The sequence below is a fragment of the Trichosurus vulpecula genome, chromosome 8, assembly GCF_011100635.1.
Source record: "Trichosurus vulpecula isolate mTriVul1 chromosome 8, mTriVul1.pri, whole genome shotgun sequence".
Classification (NCBI taxonomy): domain Eukaryota; kingdom Metazoa; phylum Chordata; class Mammalia; order Diprotodontia; family Phalangeridae; genus Trichosurus; species Trichosurus vulpecula.
Window position 1 is genome coordinate 179,776,323 of NC_050580.1, and position 18,026 is coordinate 179,794,348.

Genomic DNA, 18,026 nt, shown 5'->3' on the forward strand with positions numbered 1-18,026 from the left:
AATTTCCTTCATGAGAATATAATTTTTGCTTACCTGTTTTATAGTGTGCGAGATTTTGCATCCTTTACTTTTCAGTCAGCTTGAAGGATTTTAAAGATGTCTCCTGTAGAGTATTATATGTGATGAAAAAAATGCTGTTAATGACCAGGCTTAGCCTCAGCCAGAAGTTGACAGAATGTCCCTCCTTCCTTGTTTTGCAAAAGTGGGAGATTACTGCATATCCTATTGATGTGTATTGGTTTTCCTGAACTTTTTTTTTTAACTTTTTGCAAAAAAAAAAAAAAGTTTGGTTACAAGAGGTGGCTCACAGGTTAGAGGAAAGATGTATTTGGAAATATGTATACTTTCAAAACAAAATATTAATAAAAGAATTAAAAAATAACGTTTGTGAAAAAAGAATGTTTCCATGTTTTTACTAAGGATTCCTTGGATTCTTTTGTAAATAAACCTTTTTGTAGAAATGAAAAGGGCATATGGTGCAGTAATTATTGATGTTTCTTTACTTAGAATTTTGTAATGATTCTTGATTTTTTTTCCACTTGTTTGATACCTTGCTTCTTTAAGATGTTTTGAATGGATCATGCATTGTTCTCCCAAAATTTTCTCCTGTTTAGTTGCCTGGTCTGTCTGCTGTTAAATCTGTTTTCTTTTAAGTGTCATTTCTGCTACTTCAGTGTATTGAGGATGATGGTATTAAGCTTATGAGCTCAGATCCAATAAACACAGATACCAGTGCCATCATTGATAGAGAAATTGTTTGTTGTAAAATGTTAAACTGATTTTTTTCCTTAAGTGTTTACTGTTTGCTAGGCAATATGTTAGTTCTGGGAATACAAAGAAAAATAAATCACCTTCCAGTAATTGTTGGGTGAGAGTGGTATTTGATGTTACTCATAATCTTCCTTTATCTTCCACTATGAAATTTTGTAAATGAGTTTATATTTTAAGCTAGTGTTGCCCTTAGTTGCCATATTTTTTCACTTTGTCAAGAAGATGAAATGTTACCTGAGGCAGTGTTTAGACCTTCCTTTTTGTACTGACTGTTATACATAGCTTAAATTTGCATCAATTCCTCAATTTCCCATTTTGGGATGCCCATAATTTGTTTAGCTTAATGGGAGAGGTGCTAATTAATTACTGTGTATTCTAATTTTTATTTAGTTATTTCAATTTTGCCCTTTGCTCTAATGCAGGCTTGCACAACCTGCAGCTTGAGAAAAGGCAGAAGAAAATGTAGAGGAAATCCTTTGCCACCTGCTGGCCTCAGGTTGTGCAGGCCTGCTCTCACCCAGTGGTTCTCACATGTTTTGATCTCAGGATCCCTTTATACTCTGAAAAATGATTTAGAATTCCAATAAAACTTTGTGTGGGTTTTATCTATTGATATTTACCTTTTTAGAAATTAAATTACCTTATTAGAAATTAAAAATGATAAATTTAATAATTCCTTTAAAATGAGTCCATTGTATGTTAATGTAAATAACAATGAAAAATTACTTTTTTAAAAAACAAAATCAAGTGAGAAGAGCGATATTGTTAAAACATATTTTTGCAAATCTCTTTTAAATGTCTGGTTTAATAGATGACAGTTACTGGATTCAGTCTGTTCTGTTGTTTTGGTTGAAGTATATCAAGAAAATCTGGCCTCAGACATACGGTTGGGAAAGGGAAGATTATAAATTGGTAAATAACTTCTTAGTATTATTATGAGAATAATTTTGATCTCAGGTATTGATTTTTATAGATGAGGAAACTGAGACCTAGAAAAGTTAAATGACTTGGCCAAAGTAAATAGTATCTTTAGAGGTGAGATTTGAACCCAGGGCCACCAAAGCATTGGCCCTGCTTCTTTGTGGTCGTTTTGTTTACTCTTATCTTGAGTATTGACACCATGAGATGTTCAAATATCAAATGAAATGATTATTCTAAAATCAACTTGATAATTCCTGTATTTGCTCCTGTAAAAGAACTTATAAGCCAATCTTCTATTTAGTTGCAATTTTAATAATTAGCTTGTTTTTTTGAAAATATTTTTATAATTTTATGTTCCTGTGCTAGGTTATATTAATTCAAATAAATTCATACATGATTTCATAAGCTAATTTACATAGACTTAAAATGATAGTACCTCTTATGCTCATTTTGATTTTCTTTTGTGTATTCAGCTTCATTCATATTAGATTTCTTTCAGTCTCTAGTCAGCACATAATATATTCTGATTCATTTTTCTTTATTTTTTATCACTTCATAAATTTTTTAGGATATCTTTTAAAAATTCTGCATATCTTTTCATTGATGCCTGCCATATCCTTCTGATTAGCTTTTCACTACTGTTTGCTTTCACCAGGACTAGGTGTATGGCTTAAGTGGTTCTATTAACATCTAGATACAACATGTTAATAGCTCTGCCTATGCTGTAGTTAATCATAAAAGGGGCATGGTACTGCTTGAAAGTTTAAAAAAAGAATTTGGCTTTATCATTTTGTGAAAACCAGGAGTGAGTTAATGATAAAAACTGTGTGAAGCTAATCATGAGCACGCTTCTGTTTTACTACATTGTAGGCTTGTTAATAAGTAATGTAATTTAAAAAGTTGGATCCCACATGGTCAAATAACAAAGTTCCATACTTTCAGACAAAAACACAGAAATAACTCAGATAAATCATAAAATAGACCTGTGTGAAAATTGAGACATAGTCCAAATCAAGCTCATCAATCATGTTGACAAATTCCAAGACAAGAACTGTTTTGGGTAACAACTTTTAAAAATTTTAACATTAGAAAATGCATTTCATTCTATTCGTCTCTTTGATAAGCCTGAAAGAAGCTGTGATTCTAGTGAGTGAAGGAGTGAAAGAATTTATTAAAAGTTTACTGTGTACTCCATTCTAATAGAGGCCACACATGGAGAGGACTGGCGGCCAGGAAAGAAGTTAAGATCTAGAAAGTCACAAATGGCAAGTGGGAACAAATAGAGAGAAGAAATGACTGGGTTGATGCAGAGAAAAATAGTCTCCAAGGAGGACAGTTAGTTAACCACCATTTATTAAACAAACACCCACTTACCAAATGAGGGCTACTTTGCTAAGCACTGGGGATAGGAAAAGCAGCTTACAATCTAATGGGGGGAGACAACATACAAATATTCTACACACACATATCTCTCTCTCTCTCTCTGTCTCTGGAAAGATATAGGATAACTGTTTTAAGATTATCCAGCACATTTCTCTTAAAGAGAGGAGTTATGTTCAGTATTCAAGAAAGTGGATTGATTAGAACTCAGTTTCTTTTGTATCCCTATGTATAAAGAAAAAAATAAGGATTAACATACTTTGTTAAACTCTCTTGAAGTTGGGTAACTTTTTTTTAAAGTAGGTCTCACTTGGTTTAAGAAACACCTAAGTCAAAAATAGAGTAAAAATTCCTTTAAATGTAGCAACCCCAGTGGCTATACATACTCCAAGCTACACACTACACAGCTGATAACCAGGAAGGAACAGAGGCTCTTGAGGTGTTACCAATATATCACAAAATCTCTGCCTGTTAAATTTCATTCACTTGTCTCAAAGAAGAGCTCTGTATGTTACTTCTAAAGGGTTAGCATTGTTTTCCCATTCTGTACCCTGATAAGAAATGGTAAATTTTATTGGGAGATGCACACAGATGTCGCTTTGCCTGATAGTAAAGGAGAAAAAGAGTGATGTTTTAGAACTTAAGCTTTGGTTATCTGAGAATTTCTTACAACACTTTCTTTGAAGATGCTGAGTAATTGAAGTGTTACAGTACTGTTAATGATACTGTCCTTTTGTTTTTCTTTTCAGTCCATGATATAATCTTTGCTAAAAAACACAAGGAGTCTGATTTTTTTTTTTTAACCTTATCCTCCATGTATATTTACAGTAACAACAGGGCTGGCAGAAATTTAATGGGCTATCCAGTTTTCCTACTTCCAGGCAGAACTACCAAATTACTCTGGGTGTAAAGGTTTCTTTTAGTTAAGTACTGTAGATCCAAGGAATATTTTTCCCTCGTGTTAAGTTTATATATGAGGTTGTTGGAATAGATTAACAAGGACTTTATAAATGATCCTACCTTTCCCCCTTTCTATCTTCACACTCCTATTAAAAAACTTTGAGACTTGTATCCAAAAAATGATTGGGAATATTTAGATTATTTTAATTAGTGCTAGACCCAGAGCCAGCTCTTTTTCTCAACTCTTGAATGTTTGGTAGGCTTACTTTAGATAATAAATGTGTTTCTGACTAGTATAAATTGAAATTTATAAATTTGCTCATGCTTCAAAATACATGAATTTGTAAATAATTCCTTCTGTGAAGTGAATAATTACTGTCTGACTTCATAGTTTCAGTTTGATATGTGGTTATGTGTAGACTGTTTGGCATATTTCATCATGTTGGCCAGTAGTATGTCTTTTCTGTATTACTTCACCCATTCTGTGTCACTTTGAAGAAGGATAATGCCTCATGATCTATAGGCAGTAGTTGAGAAGAGCCATTTTCTGCCCTAATCTTAAGCTAGTGATTTCCCCATTGCAATTCTAGGGTCTGGGGATGTAGCAGGTTGCCATGATAGTTTGCTTGGGGCAGCCTTCGAAGGTAATGCATGGCATTAGTTTTGAGGTCCTAGGAATTGTGAAGAGAAAGAGACAAGGGGCAGAGTTGGCACAGGGAAGATTGGTTACTTTTGGTTCCTGCTTATTTCCTTTAGGGACAGTTGTGTTGGTAAGAAAAATGGGCTCCTTAGCACTTAGTTCAACAAGTGCCCTTCAAGAGTTTGGCTTTTGTTTGCTTTGATTAATTCAGTGTATTTCATTGAGTCTTACTAAGTGCTAAGCCCCAGGGCCCAAACCCCTATTAGGTGTAAAACCTTAGTGGCTGTGGATTGGCAACTAAGGTGGGGCCCAAGGTAGGGCTAACTCCAGGGAGGGCCTAGTTCACATGTCTGGGAGAGCAGAGGCTCTTAGACCATGTGGGTTTAAGTCACCTCTTTGTGACCATTCTAGGTCGTGTGGGTGAGATGTAAAAGATGTAAAAACCAGGGGTTGGCTGTCTGTTCTTTGAAGCTCCTCCTTACAGCAGTGGTGGCATGTGTGACTCTGGGCCAGCCCTTGTTCTGAGCTCCCGGGCTGAACCTAGATGTTGGTAACTATGAATCTGTATTTGGTCTGTCTCTTGATGTTTATAATTTGTTTGTATGTTGCTCTGAAGTTCAAGGTGCTGGCCTTCTCCCCTGAACTAAGTGACTTATATGTGTATGCTGAATTAAAGTGACCTTGTCAACCCCTTCACCTTGCTTTCCTTAGTTAAGCAGATCAAAAGAACCTGTGCTGTTGGCAGCTTTCTGGGTGCTGGCTGTTGGTGGATCTTATACCCCCACAGAAGCTGCTAGCCGGATTGTTGTAACAACAATGCACTAATCCTGAAATTCTATCACGATCTTTGACTAGATTTCTTTTTGAAATGAATAACTACATTGTTGATCTAGTTTGACAGTCACTATAACTTGAATCTTTTACAGTTACCACTGTTTTATTCTTTAAAGTATTCAATCTTAAAAGCATTTATTGAGCATTACTCTAATGTGCCAGGTACTGTGCTAGCTGTTGGGGATGAATGAAATATCCTTATGAATATATCCATAATGAAATATCCTTATCTTTCAAGGAGAATACCTTTTAAATAGTGTTGCATTTAATGCTTTGTTTCTCATTCAATTTGATCAGATTTTTGTCAACCATTTTTTTAGCCCTCGATTTTTGTTAATTACATACTAAACATCAGTCCGAGTTTATGATGTTGATAGGATTTAATGGGCTGCTTCCAGGTTACCTTTTTGGAATGCTATCTTATATCTTACCGTAGAAAATTTAAAGTTTGTTTGGGAAAGAAAGTGAGAGAAGCTATTGGTCCTATATTTGTACTCTCCTGAGAAAAGACTTCATTCTTCTGCTTCCATTGCCTCATTCAGTTTCTTTTTATATATGAGAGTCATTATGAATCTTATTGGTGACTTTTTTTAAGGAAGCTCCTGCCCCCAGTCAGGATGGAATGATAGGATACTAACAAATCTACCTGGCTAGTTAGTAAGGCTTGTACCAGGTTTTTTTTTTTAAATGTAGAGGCTTAATTTTATTTCTCTTACCCATGTAAAGCCATTAATAGAAGGCTCTTGACAATCACATTTGACTTAGTGGTTCTTCCATGGTTGCATATTAGTTGATAGTCCTCATTATGAGGCAGTATGGGTACCATTGGCGATTGCCAGTTTACCCACGTAGTTGAGCTCCAATTTTTCAGATTTTATGAAATTCATACTAATGTGCAAGATACTAAATTAGAATGGAGAATGTTTGAATAAGAAAGTTTAGCAAGGAGGGTATAAAGGTTATGAAGCTATTTTGAGTAGAGCTATTAGTATGATGATGGTATCAAAATTGTTTAAAATCTGTTGGAGCAGCCTCAGCCAGCAAAATTTAATGTATTGTGTAGTTAGCAGTAATTTTATAGTTTTATAGAGAACCTACTTAACTAATTGACAATTTCATCACATCATTTTTTTTTTTGTAATGGAGAACAGGGATCATGTATATGTTTTGTTGGTCAAATCTGTTTTTTTTTTTTTTAAAAAAAACATTTAGCCATTAGAAATATTGAAGTATCATAGAAATCAGTACTTTCTCAGTCTTTTAATGATTTGTGATTTTTTTTTTGGAACATCTTAATTGAGAACTTGTATGTAAAACTGCGTAGAGCAGGATTCATTCATTATAAGGGTCTAAAGTGGCTTAGTTAAGAAGTATTGGAAGGGCTTGAATATTCTTAAATGTAATGGAGTCTAAATAATTTATCTATTTCCTCATATACCATAGGACAAGCTCCAGTATATTTATAGACTTTATATTTATAGACTATAGTTTCCAAAATTGTACAAAAGCTAACATGTATGTATAGACTTTTAGTAGTGTGGGCTAATTAATTGAATGAAGTTGACTCTTCTTAAAGGAATAATTAGTTTAAAGGGATTAGTATTTTCTTAGTTTTATTTTCCTTTTAATTTATGCAGTGTTCAGCTAGCTAGTTTATCATCATCATCATCAAATATTTATCAAGTTGTCCTGTGCATGTACTAGGTGATTTATAGTTAGGTTAAAAAATAGTTAATGAAGTTTACAATGAATTGACTTTGATGTGGACATGCTGATTATTGCATAAGTTATCTATAGTGTGTTATACATCTGATTGCATATAAATAGAAATAGGTGTTGATAAATAAAAAATGCTACCTTTGACTGGCTTTCAGGTGTGTTATGAGCGTTCATCCCTGGAGAGAGTGCTGGGGCTTTGTGGGTTAGGGCGAGAGTTTCTATATTTAGAAAAGCAACATATACTAAGATAGAACTATTTGAAACTATACAGAAGGAGTTAGGATAGTATTAGTTGGTCAAAGGAAGCGCAAAGAGAAATGGATAGTTTAAGGAATACAGAGAAGCTGCTAATTTATCTAAAAGAAATTAGGGAAACTGAGACTAGTTTGAGAACTTTAAATTAGAGAAAGAAGCTTAGACCTAATGCCCCAAGAGCCAAGAAAGAAATGTATAGTGGTAGGGAGACAGCTGATGATATTTTCAGTATTGGGATGATCAGGCCCTGGTATCTAGTTTGATGAATGTTCCTGATCTATTTATTACTATTAGAATCCTTTAATTTAAGGCAGTACTCACTGGGGTTAGGAGTAAAATATCAAATCCTTTGGGATAAAATGGATTATTTTAGGTTTTTTTTTTTAACTGTTCATGTGAATAATTATTTTCCTTCCTGATTTGATAGCTTGTGGCTGTTTGACCCTTGCCATCAAACACCATGGCCAGCAATGTCACCAACAAGACTGACCCCCGTTCCATGAACTCCCGTGTCTTCATTGGGAATCTCAACACTCTGGTTGTTAAGAAGACTGACGTCGAAGCCATTTTCTCCAAGTATGGCAAGATTGTGGGCTGCTCCGTTCATAAGGGTTTTGCCTTTGTTCAGTATGTTAATGAGCGAAATGCCCGTGCTGCTGTGGCAGGAGAGGATGGCAGAATGATTGCTGGCCAGGTGCTAGGTAAGTTTTGATAGGAAGTTTCTAATCAATCTTGGACCTTTTTCATGCCTATAACCATTTTCACTAGTGCAAGTCACTGAGAACTATTATGTGTGATAATAGTATGGTATACATCATGAATTTATCATTAGCTTTGAGATCATGGGTAGGTCAGTAGAAGGAGGAGGGAAAAGATTACTCTTGTGAAATTTTGAAAATATAGTAGGTCAAGTAGCAAAATAATCTCATTTGTTTTACTTTGTGTAGTAGTGGTTGTGTAGCTTCAGATGGCAAACCTGGTAAAGAAAAGAAAGGGCCAGGATGTTTTTTGTATTTTTTTTAAGTTTGCTCTAATTTTGCAATATGCAGACTATTATAAAACTCCTTAAAATTGCACCAAATAGAGCTCTCTGTTTCTGCTCTCTTGTTTGGAGAATGAATCCCAGTGAAGGGCTCCATTTCTTAGAAAACTGTTGAATTTTAAATTACTAATGGTGGACAGTTGAATTGTACTGTTAAGACTGAGTGTGGGTGGTATTGTTGGACAGTGCAGGACTCAAAGTGATAAGAGGTACGTAGTGTAGGCTATCTTAAAAAGAGGAAGGCAGCACTGAGAATTGTTGTCCACAGGTATAGAGTTTCCACCGGCATATTAGAGTTTCTGTTGGAATGCCTGTTCCTCAGTATAAGAACCTTAGGTACCTAGATCAAGGAGGTTATTTAAAGTCAATATTATTTTCTTTGCCCTGGTCTCAGAAGGTGGACAGCAAGTAATTAAGCAATTAACATACTTTCATAAGCATTCAAGCACGTGTTTAAGGCTCACCCAGTCTCAATAGGTTTGACCTTCTAGATAGGCAAAATAGGCAGTTGGTATTTGAAGAGATTAGGTATTCTTGGCCAAAAATGTTTCTTAAAGATGTTAAATCACTAAAATGTTGCATTGATTTTTATCAGATTGTTTTCCCCCATGACATGGGAGATCACTGAGTGTGGCGTGGGGAAGTGCATAGAGAATAGCCTACCTTAACATTTTTTTGGCTTTGAGTACCTTTTATGTGCAGAGCACTATATTAAAGAGTTGAGGGGTGTAGGGGTGGAGGAATGTAAAGGGAAAGAAAGATGGTCTCTTTTCTGTATACATGTTCAGGCCTTCTGTATACTCCTTTCATTAGTTCAGTACTAATATATATTCAGCTGCTTACTAAGTGCCTACCTTTTGGAGACTGCTTTACTATTAAGAAATTTGGGGGTGGTATATGAAAGCGAGTGATTCCACCAAGAAACTTACTAAGTTTTTCCTTACCCCTTGATGGAGTTGTCATTCAGATTTATGGTTCTTTTCAGATATTAATCTGGCTGCAGAGCCAAAAGTGAACCGAGGAAAAGCAGGTGTGAAGCGTTCTGCAGCGGAGATGTACGGGTCAGTACCAGAACACCCTTCTCCGTCCCCTCTACTCAGGTCCGGAACTTTATTATTTATAAATGCATTGCGTCCATCCATGGACATTTTCTTCTCTATCTGTTTTCTGGAAGTGGGAGGGCTAAATGAAGTTTAATGCTTATTCTATGTACAGATTAGCTTGAATGTATTTTAGGATGTTTTTCCAAGCCTCCTTTATTATTTTTCTCCCAAGAATTATGATTCCTTCAATCTTTTGCCTTCAGTATTTTAGTGTATACAGTATAGGTGGAAGTTATTATTAGGGTAATACTTTAGCTTTTCAGGAAATACTTTAGAAACTGGGAAGGAGTATTTTTAATGTGGAAAGGGGATAAGTACTAGTGAAAATATTTCATTATCAGTCTTTGGGCCTAATTTATTATCTGGAACACTACACTTGTGGTGTATACCTGAAATTAACATTTTATTAAGCTTTTCCCTATCTAGGGAAGGTATGTTGTAGTCCAGGGTGCTGAGGAACTCATTTGGAGGCAAGGAATTTTTGTTTAAGGGCTTGATTGTATGAGTGATTTGGGTGTGTGTTGAGCCATTTGCTGTCTTTTGGCCTTATCTCTTCCAGTCTGCTGTTGTGATATTGTGGTAACAGCTCCACACTGACAGTCTTTTTCGGGATTTGTCTTTCAGCTCTTCCTTTGACCTGGATTATGATTTTCAACGAGATTATTATGACAGGTATGGGTTTTATTCTTCTGAAATAAGAAATGAATCAGATTTTTAGATTAGTCTGCCTCTGAGATTCTAAAAAAAAAATTTTTTTTTAAATCATCGCTTAAAATGTGTTATCAAGTGAAAAACCAAAGCAGTCAGTTTAACCGGTTGCTGTAGGGTGTAAGTCCTTGGCTGTGTTTGTGTGGTTCTGTGTGTTCACTTGTAAAAGTTAATGTTGTATTTATTTTACCAACCAAACTAAGGTAAGGAGGCTGTAACTCCAGTCATCCAGTGATAAAAGGTAGAGTAGAATATATATCAGTGCCATACCCCTTCACCACTTTTCTCCCCCTCCCTCAACTTTATTTTTTTAAGCACCTGTTTGTTTGGTAATTTGCAGTGTCCTGAAATAGTGCCTCACTTGTAAAAGGAACACTTAACTTCTCTGAATGTGCCTCAGGCAACTACCTAAGACTAAGTTACTAAGTCAGAGTTGTTTAAATTGTTATTGTGGAAGAAGCTAATCATATTGAGTGAATATTTGAGTATGTATTCAGTACTTATGTCAGACACTTAAGAGGTAAGATGCAAGGATCTATATCTCATGAGTTCATAGTGTAATGGGGTTGAGGAAGAGACCCATCTGTAATGGACCAAAGTAGAGGGTGCAAATTAGGAAACAATAGAAGATACAAATTGAATCCACGCAGTGTATTTAAAGAATACTTAATAGGTTGAACAGGGTATGGCCAGATTATGGAAAGCCTTAAAAGCCATGAAGAGTTAGGTTTGATGAGGTCAAGGAATATCCACTGAAGGTATTTGAATGGTGGTTGTACTGAGAATGATATTTGTACTTCCAGGGAGCAACTAAACCTTCTATCATATATGGATCTCTTCTACATAATAGACTGGTGGGAAGAAATTACAAGACTTTGTAGTCCCTGACTAAACATTTATTCTTCACTTACAGAAAAGGAAATTAAACAATAAACTATTGCAATTGTTATAATTTGTTTAATTTGTTTTCTAATACCTACACCATTATTCTAATTAGCAGATTAATTTCTTTGCTTTAAAAAAAGTCAAAGTTAATAGATTATTAATACTTGTTCTTGCAAGTAAGTGTCTTATTTGTATTTCATAACAAAGTTTGCTTTGCCAGCTTGGAATCTAGTAGTTCTAGATCAAATTCATGATCAGTCATCACCTTTTTGACTACTTAAAAGTAGCATAGCAGTCCAGGGTTCTAAGAACTTGGTGTAGTAACTTCTTTCTTGATGAGATAAACTTTTTGGACTGTTTAGTCTTTTGAATTTTACTCTTTAAAGAATACCTTAGCACCATGCAAATTCATATACCTTACCTTAGGGATAGGTTTTAGAACTTTCATTGACTTTGGTACCTCCTGATGAGGGAACTTCTAATAATGAAGATCAGTTTCTTCTCTCCAATTTAGAACCTTAGAGTTGCCAAGAGCAGTGGTATCAAACTCAAGTTGAAGTGGATTCTTGGGCTGCAGTATTGACTTAGAAAACTGTAGATTAAACATTTCCTAATTACATTTTAATCTGGTTGAGCCAGAGTTTTGCAATTAAGTCAGGCCAGTTTGTATCAGAGGTAGTATAGGAACTGATCCAGGGCCCAACTTATATCCATTAAGCCGTACTTTCTCATGCTTTTTCTTAGTCTCAATCCTTTTTCCATCACTTTTCCATTGACCAATTTTCTTTTTCTTAAATTTTAACTGATATATTTTGCTTTATCACGAGAATTTCTTCTAATATCCCCTTTTCCCCATCCCAGAAAGCTGTTCTGTAAATATGTTTTAGAAACAGGAAGAAAACCCCTATCATTGTCAATGCATAATTTCAAATTGCTTTCCAGAATGGTTGTACTGAATCCCCCAACATTGCCCTAGTGCGCATAACCCCTCTGAAATTGCCTTAGACCAGCATTGTGCAGCATTTTACAATAAATTGAAAATAGACACACAACCTTCATATTAAAGATCGTACTATAAAAATTTACAGCTATAGGTAGGAAGAGATGTCTTTTTACCCAAAGGTTAGAGACAATTATGAAAGATAAAATAATTAACTTCAGTTACATGAAACAGAAAAGTGTCTTCAGAAACAAAATAGTACATAGTGCATGAAGGAATGCATTTGAGTAATAAAAATGTTTTGTCATATTTTAGATAAGTGTTTGATATCCAAGATAAGTATTCAACGGACAGAAATAGATATGACAAGCCATTCTCCAATAGATAGTCAAAGGTTAAGAACAAAAGTTCTAAAACATTAACAACTATATGAAAGAATCCAAGTCACTAATAAAAGAAATGCAAATCAGAACAACCTAGCTAATCTATTTCTGATGGAATTTAGAAAATTCATAATTATTTACCTTATGTGTTTTTTATGACTTTTTAAAAGTCTAATTGATCTCTATGTCCTTTTCATTTCTAGCTTAGTGGTTCTTTGATTTTGTGAAAGTCATTCTGTTTATTGGGTTTTATCGTAATTTATAGTTTATTCATAAAATTTCAGGTTTTTATATTTGTATAAGCTAGAATACTTTCATCTCTAGGAGGAGCAGCTGAATATTTTCTAAAACTCTTAATACTAAGAATTTTGGTTTCATACTAACTAGACAAATAAAGGACCCAATTTATCTTACTTTTCCCCCTTAATACAAGTCTGGGAGGAAATTGTTTTTTGTTATTTTGTTATTTTTCTTATTGATAGGGAGGAGGAACTGATCTTTTTGATCTTTTACAGTAACGATTACATTTGTAATAAACAAGATGGAACTAACAAGATTTGTATTCTAATATGTGTGGGGTGGGGAAGTTAGAACAGGGCACTCAAACATAAAATATGTTCCTCCCTCTTTTCTTTATTGCTTAGTCACTTTCTTAAAGGTCCAGGGTACTAGTGTTGCTCATAAAGGTGGTAAAGAGTGGTAAAGTGAACCCTTAATTGCTCTGCTCTTTGAACTGAACGTCATGAGGTCGCTAGATATGAGTTCAAAAACTATTTTATCACTTCACCCAAGGTGATTAAGCTTTGAAAAGCCTAGCATAAACCAGCATCCCTTTTTATTATATTTAGAGAATGATCCTGAGAACAACAACAAAACATTTCCTATCCCACAAGTAGATATTATCATGGAAATACTGTCAAATCAAAACTATTGAATTTTACAAGGCCTCTGACCTGGCACTTTGTTTTGCTGTGTATCTTGCTGTATAAGCTTGCTTTAATTGAGACAGAAAAGTAGATCTGACTTTTAAAAGGAGGTGATTTTATTTCTACTCAGGCGGTGTGTGAAGAAGATTTTAAACTCTCCCTCCCTCTCCTCCCCCCACATATGAAGCAAATAGTTATTTTGCATATTTTTCCCTTCTGTTAGGTATGTCTATTTAAAGTAGATCATATTACCAATTTGAATATTTTTAGGTGAGCCTAGATTTGAGAGAGAAATTATTCTTAAGCAATATTTCTCCCCCTTTATCTTATTGTGGTAATTGTGTAAATTGCTTATCCTTGTTCGTTTCCCATTATTTTTAATATCTGTTGATTCTGATAGTTCCACAGTATTCCATGACATGTGTATACCTCACAAATAATGCTTCTTGACTTGTTCTTTGCAATCACAAATTTCCATCAAGCTATTAGTAGTTTGGTAACTTGATCCTATGGATAGTCATGTCAAACTGGTTTTAGGTCATCTCTCTCTGAGTAGACTACGATTTCACTACACTGCCAACTTCTTGTTATCCAGCTGTCTCCTTTTTTTTCTTAGCAGTTTCCAAGCATATCAATTAAAAAATGATTTAGAAGAAAAACCAAAATAGTGAACATTTTATTAATTGCATTTTCAGTTAATAATAGTTGACAGTTTTGGTGCTTTTAAGATTTTAACATATATTATCTCATTTGATCCTTACAACAACTCTGTGCAACAGGCACTCAAGGTAATTCATTTGGCAGTAAAGGGCACTGAGGAAGAGAAGGTAAAATGACTTGTCCTTGTTTGAATTAGGAAGTGTTTGAAGAGGGATTCTGAACCTCAGGCGTCTCTTCTGACCCTGAGTATAGCACTATTACTAGTACACCACGATACCTTTGCTTTTCCTTGCTGAGGCAGTACTTCAGCTGTTGAGTGACACATTTATAGACATTTGCTGGTGCTTTTCACTCAAAAATAAAGATAAGTTCACTGGTTCCATAGTGTAATGTAATTGACCCATTTGCAGAAGGATGTATAGGGGGAGATTTACTTGTTAGAAAGTCATGTTTTTTTTTTTTATTAAGGGATTAAAGAATATAGAATGATACTTGAGGAGCAGTGAAAAGCAATTTTCTTTCCCCATTCTCCTATTACACTACAATTTTAGCAACAAAAATATTCAACAACTAGTTAGTAGCTAGTGAAACATTGCCCTAAATTCCAAGTGTTAAGCTAATAGAAGTGTTAACAATACATCCCAATTTGTTTCTTCTTTCTTAGTATATTAAGTGAAGGATTTAAGGAGAAGTAGAATCTCCTTAAGTAACAATGAGGTGTCATTTGTATGAGAGGGCAGTACTCCATAATCCTACAACAAATGATATTGGTTGGTTGCTTGCAACAAGTAGGAAGGATTTCCTATTTTGAAATGAAGTTTTAAGAGTCAAAAAACAGCAGATCTAGTAGTTTGACAAAACTAGAGATGTTTTTCATCTATTGCCTTCTGGTTAAAAAAGAGGTGCCTAAACTCATTCCTATGAGCAAAGTGCTTCACAACACAGTAGTTAGGACAAGGAATCTATATGCAAAGTTATAGTCAATTAAATGTCAGGAGATACTAGTGTTCATATGTAATAAAGGATGAAAGTGGAATGAATTTTGAAACCAGAATACTGTTTGACTGTAAGAAAGAATTAAAAGGCAATTATGTAAGATAAAAATAGCAACTGGATATAAATCTTTTTGTATGGTTATTATTGAAACCAATTTTCCCTTGCTCATCCTAATTCAAATAGGTGGCATACAGTGGCAAAAGATATTGTAACTCCCCAGAAGCCTATCATTGCCATAATCAATCTCAAACATTTTACTTAGTTCTTGCACTAAGCAGTGTTTAATCTACTTTAATCTAAAGTAGACCAGGACCTTGTCCTCAAGGTTTACAAGCAAGGTATAGGTGGATACAGGTTAAATAATGACATGAATTAAATATAATAAAAGGGAAGCAACAGGCATTTAACAGATGTCATATGTTTATTACCATTGCACCATAATTAGAATGGATTACTTAATCATGTCCAAGCTTAGAGGAATATAATACTCAAGAATCTATGATCTCACCAGTTTGGGTTAGCTTTTGTTGTCCATTTTCTTGCTGTAATTTCTTGGAAATGGTCCATCCGATATTTTGGGTTCCTTTTTTTTGATAGTGTAGTGAGACCAATGGAGGTCTCAGGACCTATGATCTCTTGCTATGTGACGAGTTCATCTTTTAGCATACTTTTCCTTGATGACACCTTAAACTACTTCAGTGTTCCTCATTTTAAAAATAATTGATATATTCTTACACCCATCATAGCTTATTAGTTTATGTGTTAACCTTTGAAAATTTTTTTCAGTTTTGCATTCATTTTTTTCTTTCTGGGGTGTGAGGGTGGGAAGGTGCAGGAGCTTGACTATAACAGATATACATAGCAATTCAAAACAAATTTCTACATTAGTTGTGACCAAAAATGTATGTCCCATTTGACATATTTAGTCTTTCACCTCTCTGTCAGGTGAGTCATGTTCTTCATTATTAGTTCTCTGGGATTGTGGTTGGTCATTCCATTGATCAAAAGTTCTTTAGTCTTCAGTCTTTTTTTAAATAACTATGTTGTTATAGTTAGTATCAAACTAGAAAAGGAGCATTCACAACAAATGGAGAAGGATGTTGTTAGAGATTATTATTACCGACTACATGCTAATAAAACTGGCAACTTCAATGACATGGATAAATATTTATAAAGATAGGAGGTTACCAGATTAATAGAACAAGAAATAGAGAATTTAAATACCTAATCTTGTGGGTTGGGGCGGGAATGAACAGGTCATTAATATACTCCCAAAGGGAAAATAAAAGCCTTGGTACTAGATGGATTTAAAGATAGAAGAGGCAATTCCACTATTATACAAAATTATTGCAAAAGTAGGAACAGAAGGGATCCTTCCAAAATCATCTTATGATACAAATGTGATCTTTATATCTAAATCCAGGAGTGGTAAAAGAGAGGCAAGGTAGGCTAATAATTCCTAATAAAACATTTTCATTAAGAAACTTGTACTCCATATCTTACTCCCACATAAAATATCTGGTGGAATGTTGGCATTGAAAAGATGGGACTTTGCCATAGGAAAGATTGTGGTCATTAATATTAACGGAGCTTTGTGATTTCCCTAAGTAAATCTTCATCCTGTTCAAGTTTAGGTTCATTTTGCTGTTTTCTACCAGATAAAACACATAATTACAGAGAAACTCTATAAAAGTTTTCCATCTGTGTCAACCTGAGGAGTAGATCTTATTTATCCTAATTTTCCTTGTGTGGATGGTTGAAAGAGTCCCAGGTTGTAGAGGAATTTCTTATGGATGTTGAGGTCCTCCAAATCTTTCTGTTTGTAGGTGCCATTCTCATTTTTGGTACTGGTAAATTATACTATAACATTGTAAAAATAAACTACTTTTTTGAAAGGCTTAATTCTTATAATTTACAATAACCATCCATAATTCTGAGGACTGATAATGGAAGAATGCTATACACTTCCAGATAGAGATGAAAGACTTAAAATGCAGTATGAGCCACATTTTTGGACATGGAGAATGTGGACATTTGTTTTACTTGGCATATTTTTAAAAATGAGTTTTTTTTCTTTATTTTCAGTAGAGTTTGTGTTTATATGTACGCGTGTATACACAGGATGGATGCAGAGTAGATAAATGATAATTAGTAGATGGTAACTTGAGTGGAAAGGAGAAGTAGCTAGAAGGTCTTAAGCAGAAGAAGCTGAACCTGTGGCAGAGATGAGGAGGAAGAGCATTTGAGGTGTGGAAGATAGCTGGTGTAAAGATATATATTGGGGGAGTATAGAAGACGACTAGACAGAAGAAGTTGTGGGGCTGATGGCATAATAGCTGTTTGACCATAGAAACAACCCCTCGAACTTCTGTTTGGTATGAAGTTGGGATAACAGTTAATGAACTAGTATTTTCAGGGATGGGTAATCATTCTAGACTGGACTTCTCATGGACACAACAGTTATTTATATATGAACTAGTTCAGGGAAATCTTGAAGGACATGGAATACCTTTTAGTTGTCTCCTCCTAATGAGTTAAAATAGTGCAGTGGTCAAGATCTCTTTATTCATCCAAGTAACTAAACTCTAATGTATTTGAATTTTTTCTTCAGATGGTTTCACACTTAGGTTATTATATGTACTGTTTTAGAGGCCATTCTGATATGAGGTGTGGGGTATTTTTTTTTTGAGTAAGGCTTTTTTTTTTTTTTTTTTTTACATCACTGTATTTCTTTCTAGTATCCTTGTTCCTCCCAGAGGGCCATGCCATATAACAAATAGTATATTTAAAAGACAGAAGAGAAAAAGAGGATGGGAATCGGCATAACGGGGTTAATTTACCATATACATATACAATACTTGTGCACTTTTCACTTCTTTGAAAGGGTTGATTGGGAGTGTCTTCTCATAACTTTATCAAGCTATGCTTGTTCTTTGCAGCATTAAATTTTGGTGTGTGTGTGT

The 18,026-nt window shown here is 34.6% G+C and overlaps 1 protein-coding gene across 9 annotated transcripts in view; it reads left to right on the top strand.

Annotated features, from left to right (window-relative positions):
• The window catches only part of HNRNPC (heterogeneous nuclear ribonucleoprotein C), a 55,897-nt gene that overhangs the window by 23,249 nt on the left and 14,622 nt on the right, over positions 1-18,026 (top strand). For 5 of the 9 annotated variants that reach the window (XM_036734900.1, XM_036734899.1, XM_036734901.1 and 2 more), the window contains exons 3-5: positions 7,848-8,121; positions 9,448-9,523; positions 10,190-10,237. In XM_036734900.1, coding sequence (XP_036590795.1) covers positions 7,881-8,121; positions 9,448-9,523; positions 10,190-10,237 — 365 coding nt within the window. In that variant the 5' untranslated portion in view covers positions 7,848-7,880. Of the gene's footprint in view, positions 1-7,847; positions 8,122-9,447; positions 9,563-10,189; positions 10,238-18,026 lie in introns of all 9 variants that reach the window. The other 4 variants (XM_036734897.1, XM_036734896.1, XM_036734895.1 and 1 more) reach the window with 1 other exon arrangement.